The following is a 6,407-nucleotide window of genomic DNA, read 5'->3' as shown; positions in this document are numbered from 1 at the left end:
CTTTCCCTTCATATTCTTGTGCTCCCCCAAGTGTTGATCTTCTGATGAAGCAGTGATGTCCAGTCAAAAGAAAACAGTTTGTGTTATCTTCATCATCTACTACCTCACAGCCTTCGCTTCCGACAGCCAAGCAACGTGTGCACCGAGCAGCATAGCACATTTCACAGGAAACCACATCCAACAAAGAAATTCTCTCACATTCACTAGGTTGTACTAGTGACCAACCAAGAATTAAATCAGTATAATTCAACTATAGATTTTATATATAGTCTGGGAGCTTGAAAAAGCAGCTGTTATTCTCTGTTCAGGTCATAAACCAAGTGTTAAAAAGAGACACACACCGTGTCTGTGTGCACATGCACACACGAGTGCTCGCTCTCAAGCGACAGGACGGCAAAAGCTTAATGGCAAATCAAACATCACCATTACACTGCTTACACCATTTCTGAGATGTGAGTTTGTAAAGTACTTCACTAAAATATGCTGCATCATTTTCACAACCTACTTCAGAAGAAGAGCAAGCTACTTCATTACTTCTTTTCCCCTCCTCACTTATTCTCAGGTCAATAAATATCAGAAAAGCAAAATCCATGTGGATTATCAATGCTTACAGGTTACATAATCCTACAATCTCAAGTGAGAATTTGGCAGTATTTCATGTCAAAGCAAACAGCTATTACCTTCAGGTGTTTTATCTGTTTGCTTACCTTTACTTGCACTCTCAACGTGCTGCAGTTCATCTGGAAATTTCAAGATGTCACGGTAACTCTCCTCACAGATTTCTGCCAGAAAATGCAGCAGGGTTGTTTTCTGATCTGATGATTTAGTATCTCGAATCTAAAAGTGAGCACAGGAGGAAAAAAAAAAAAAGCTTCTTGTGAAATGTTTAAATAAAGTGAATATTGCAGATGTAAACTCATTAGCAAAAAATTATTTACATTGGTTGCCTGCAAATGAAACAATTCAACAACTGAAATTTCTCCAGTTCTTCATAATTTAAAACTACAGCAGCAATCTAGCCCTGTGCTGTATTTCTTGAAAGAACAATTAATTATGTTGAGAAAAAAACCTGAAGACATTCTGTAAAGTTCTGAGATTTTAGCAACACCAGTTCAGAGTGCTTGCTGTGATTAAAAAATAGCTATGAATAGAGATTAAACAGAACAGAATTTTGTTCATTCTTCCAATGCCCCCCACTGTCAGATTTCTAAAAGAAACCTTCTGAAATGCTGCATACCTGGACAGCACGCTCTAAGTCAGAATTTGCTCTTTATCAGTCAAGTTAAAGAAAATCCTTGTCGTAAATCCACAATTTTTTATTGAAGCACTATCTAAAACATTTTGCTTATCCTAAAGACTTTCAGGCAAATTTCATACAGACACATTAAATAAATGTGCCTTGCTGTAATTTATTACATCCCGTTTTATTTATAAAAAGCTGCATGAAAATTGTACACAGTGTGCAGGAATAGGTAATTTCATATTTTCACTGTCCTCTCAACTGCAGAGGAACTTTTTACTGATGTGAACTAAACTAGTTTTCTATAAGGTGATTAGATGTTCTGTTCTCCATTAACCTAAGTGCATTAACAACTAGAATCAGTTTGTTATTGAAAAAAAATAATTCTGAAATAATTATTATAATACAGGGCTAGTGGCAAATTTCCAAGTAAACAGATACTTCTGGTTAAATCCCATGGCAGAGGGCAGAGCACATCTGCATACGCAAAGGAACATCATGAACTTAAAAGAATGAGAGAACAAATTTAAGTCCAAATTTAGTTTCTCCACTTTTATGCAGATATCAAGAATGTGTGTATGAGCTGATTGAAGATTTAGTGGAAGTAGAAACTACCCCTTCTTACAAAAGCAATAGAAGGAGTAGGTGTGTGCAAGAGTTTCAAGATGTGTACTTCACTTTTTATAGAGAATGAGTACTGCAAGTCTATCTGCAAAGGTTTTTTTTAACTGCATTGTACTAACTCATCCAGTACAGTTCTTATACAGAAGCTACAACATACACAACAAATGAAATCAAGGATTTATTTAAGAAGAATACATAAATGTGTGTGTAAAATCTCCTATTTGTTTTCTCATTCTCTAAATCACTAGAAGTTCTAATTCTATAATCCTCATGACAGGCTGCCATCGATGTTCAATTTAATACAGGCCTTTCAGCTTTAAGGATTACACTGTTAAGAATAAATGAGTGCAGCTGAAAAACAGGCTTTTAAAAATATAAGGTATTTAGGCAATTAAGAATGCACTTTAATTCATACCGATTCAGTGATTAAAGACTAAACAATGCTCAGTAATGGTATGCAGTTAAAAGGTTTTAATGTGTTATGTACATAGAAGTTCTTCCAACTTGATTTAGTGGCTGAACATCTGCATGGTAAAAAGAAATTGCATTTCAATTTGTCTGTGAACAAGAACTGTGGGATTTGCAGTCTTTGATCTCTCTGACATCATCAAGTGGATAAAGCATTTTTTTTTTCTAAATGGACAAAATTAATTTGCCTTTAGATTAGGACAGAAATATGTTTTGTCACCAACAGTAACATCACATTAACAAAAGTTAGTATTAGCACCTGCTGAGTAGTTTAAAACCTGTAGCAAACATTCATTCAGATCTTAAACAACTCTGTTGAATTAATTTTTTGGCCCCATCAAGAAACATCTCAGCTACATGCATCCAGATTTTCAATAGCTAAGAGACTCAACAGATAACATGTAGTTCTGTTTGATCTTTAGAATCAATGTATGTCTTTTAAAAAGTAAGTTCTAAGCCTCCTAATATAATGAGAAGGTAAGCAAGACAGGTTGGCTTTGAGTGGTGTTTAGTAAATATTATTTAAGCATAAAAAGAGAAATGAAAGATAGAACTGGAATGCTGACAACAGTATGGCTGAGGCTTTACTTTCCCTGTATTCACAGATTATACTTGTATTCAAGGTAAGTTTTTTGTCTCCTCCTTCATTATTGTGTAGAATTTAACGTGTTTTTTATATTATGGAAAAGACAATCTGGGTATTTTGAATTTAAAAGTCATCTTTTAAAGAAGTGAAATTTGTTTTTCTCCTATCCAGTTAGTGTCCCTAGTTTCAACGCACAACCCCAGTCTCATTCTTTTGCTGTACACTTTGCTAAAAATCTCCATTCCACCTTCACAAGTAACATACTTGGTATTGGAAGATTGCTACAGGTTCACCCCCAAAAACCTTCGTGTCTCTGGACTGGACAAGCCCAGTTCCATCAGGCTTTCCTCAGTGCTCCACCCCATGACCAACTTGGTGGTCCTCCACTCCAGTTTACCAACAACAAAAACCCAATATTGAACACCACGTTCCATATGCAATGCAGGAAATGGGGAATGAAGAGGAAAAAAAAGTCACTCCCTGTGATGTCCTGACTATGCCCCTACCAATAAAGGCCAGGATGCTGGCAGCCCTCATGGCTGCCAGGGCACACTACTGACTCATCTCTTTCCATTAGTACAGACTCCAGGTTTTCTGTAGAGTTGCCTCCTGCTCTCAAGATACCGCTTTGGCAGCAGGTAAAGCCTGCCCCAAGTGCAGGACTTTGTGCACAGCGTATCACTGTATCACCATGTAAATAAAAAAACAAAACCCAGCTTTAAAATACTGTTATTCTCTTTCAGGATAAAGCAAAACTGTCCTTTTATAAGCAAGAGCTCTGAAAAGGGGTAATTTCAGACGCTAGACTTGCCAACAAAAATACACTTAGGGCCTCTGCTACTTTAAAAGGTTAATAAACAGAAAACCAAGACTAAGTATTTACTTTCTAATCAGAACACCCTCAGGCAGCTCACGTTTAGTCAATGTATTCTGAACCAAAAAAGTCTCTTGCTTGGGTTAGCTGACTAAGAGCAAAACATGGAAAATAAAACACAACAGTATTTTTTCCTCATTTTCATTTCTTGCACTTTCGCTCGTTACTTTCACAGATGGTAACTGAAGCTAAGATTTCAATTAAACAGTGACTAGACCTAAATTAGAAAAAAATATGGTATCTTTTAAATAAACCTTAATAGATCAATCACTGAAACAGAAAAATATACCCAAATGAAATATTCTAGGCATTCCAAATTCCAACAGATATTATGGGTTCACATGGGACCAAAAAATGAAAAATTACATCTGTTTTATTGCCTTATTAATGTTCCAGCCTCACAACTGTAGGTACATACAGACATAAGCCAGTGCAAAAGAAAAAGTGGACTGTACAAAAGGTTACACCTTTAAAAGTAGCCAGAATTTCATTGCTGGTCACCCAAGTACATTAAACAAAAAACAAAATTAATAAAATGGGTTAAAAAAAATGGATGTTGCTTCCTGTCTAATATACACATGTAATGGTATGTGAGTTTGTGAAACTTAAAAATCTCTGCCTTTCAAATGTTTTTGCATCATGTCCCCTATATTTTCATCCTTTTAATTCCCAAAGTATTACCATGTTAGCGAAGTTGACAGTTGGTAAACGAACAAAACTCACCAACAGTAACAGAATTCACCATTTGCAATATAAATAATTGCTTTTTCTTCTATATCATCAGCAGCATTCACACACTGGGACATGAAAGGTCTTGCAGAGCAGTTCTGTACATGTGGCATTTGCAAAACATTAACAATGTGTGTCACTGACTGAAGGTTTTCCAAATTTATTTATTTTCAAGAAGACACTAACACTGAGGTGTTAAAAGTGTCAAGTACAGGGTTTGATTCTATGGCCTTTATCTGATAGAGATTGGGAATAACACTTTTAGTAAAAAAAAAAAAAAAAACAAAATAGAAATCAGTAGATCAGTGTAAGCTACAGAAAGCAGCTTCTAGCTGAATGTTGAAGCACCAATTTCAGTGGTCAATACCATATTTGTTGTTAGGGAAAAAATTAAAGACTAATACATGCAGAGCATAAGGGTCTCCTGTTCTTGACAAGAGACAAACTGCTGCAACAGGGGTTCAGAACAGCATTTGGATCATTTATTTGTATCAATCCAACCCAGCAACAGGTTAAAAGATTTACCTTTAGTGAAGTGCCACAGAAGACTCTCTGAATTCTGTCACTTTTTCTGCCATGTTTATATTTTCACAGAGCACTTAACACTCTAGGCAATCATGAATGCTCTAGTGCATACATCAGAATAGCTGCCACTGCTTGCCAGGCTTGGTACAGCACGTGAATTCTAATGCTGATCTCTCTTATTTGAACAAAATTAAGTTCTCTGTCTTCTGCCAAAGGTTGTTTACAAATCATTTCTTTCTTCAATAACATCATACACTGCTATATAACATCCAGAAAGATAATTTGTTTTTACAGATTTGCAATTACCATACAGGCATTAGCTTTTTAGCTATGACCAGACAGGTTTGAATTCATGCTTTCTTTTCTTCATTTCCTTTCCTATGTTTTAATGGAAGTTGTTACACAGCAGCAGATTTCTGTGTACAAAATGACCAGCTCTGTTTTACAAACATTTATTTTACAATAACAAGCATTTACCCCAGATCAATACTTGCCTATTTTCTTTTCTTTTTCAGATCATGTAACCTAAGTACTACATCTACTAAACAATTAATTTTAAGATTGTTGAAGGTTGACAAAAATAATCAATATGAAAATCACGTTTTATTGAAAAGTGAATTCATCATGTTGGGATTCCTCAACACTAAAAATTCTTATGCCTATTCTGCACACAGATATATGTACACACACATTTGTTCTACCATGCTGACAGCCTGCCAAAAAAAAAAAGCTTTCTTCTCATGTGCAGAAAGCCCAAAGATGTTAAAGACAGTATATATCATTGCTCTAAAAAATATAGCAAAACCCTACAAACAAAAAAACTAACCACAAATAAAACAAGCACCAAGCTTTTAAAAAACACTGACTGAATTATCCACTGGTTTAATTCCCCTTATGCTAATATGTTTTCTGGTTATTTTTACTGAAATTTAACCACTGTTTTTAGGCAAAACACCAACCTACAGAAAACAGCTAAAAATTAACATATGAGTCACAGTAAGTTACATTTATTATGTATTCTGTCTACATAACAGCAATGTCCTTCCAGAACAACAATATTCAGAGTTGTTTAACTTGCATCTTACTTTGTCCCATGCAGTATCTTACAAGGAGAGTCACCAAAAAATTAGACAAAGAAATTACCAACATTTTAAAACATTAAGCCAGATGATTTTGTTTGATTTAAAAACTTCTATTGAAACAGCTCTAACTTTAGACAGCATATCAAGAGGGGATTCTCCTCCTGTACTCTGTTCTTGTGAGACCCCACCTCGGATACTGCATCCACTTCTGGTGTCCCCACCACAAAAGGGACATAGATCTGTTGGAACGAGTCCAGAGGAGGCCACAGAGATGATCCA

General features: G+C 35.5%; 1 protein-coding gene across 1 annotated transcript in view; it reads right to left on the bottom strand.

Moving 5' to 3' along the window:
* The window catches only part of LOC103781761 (protein diaphanous homolog 2-like), a gene marked incomplete at both ends in the record, with an annotated part of 130,801 nt that overhangs the window by 70,597 nt on the left and 53,797 nt on the right, over window positions 1-6,407 (bottom strand). The window contains one exon of the mRNA XM_008949481.1: window positions 708-837. Coding sequence (XP_008947729.1) covers window positions 708-837 — 130 coding nt within the window. The remainder of the gene's footprint in view (window positions 1-707; window positions 838-6,407) is intronic.

The sequence above is a fragment of the Merops nubicus genome, unplaced genomic scaffold (assembly GCF_000691845.1).
Source record: "Merops nubicus isolate BGI_N331 unplaced genomic scaffold, ASM69184v1 scaffold7871, whole genome shotgun sequence".
Classification (NCBI taxonomy): domain Eukaryota; kingdom Metazoa; phylum Chordata; class Aves; order Coraciiformes; family Meropidae; genus Merops; species Merops nubicus.
The sequence above is the reverse complement of the archived record's forward strand: the minus strand, read 5'-3'. Positions and strand labels throughout refer to the sequence as shown.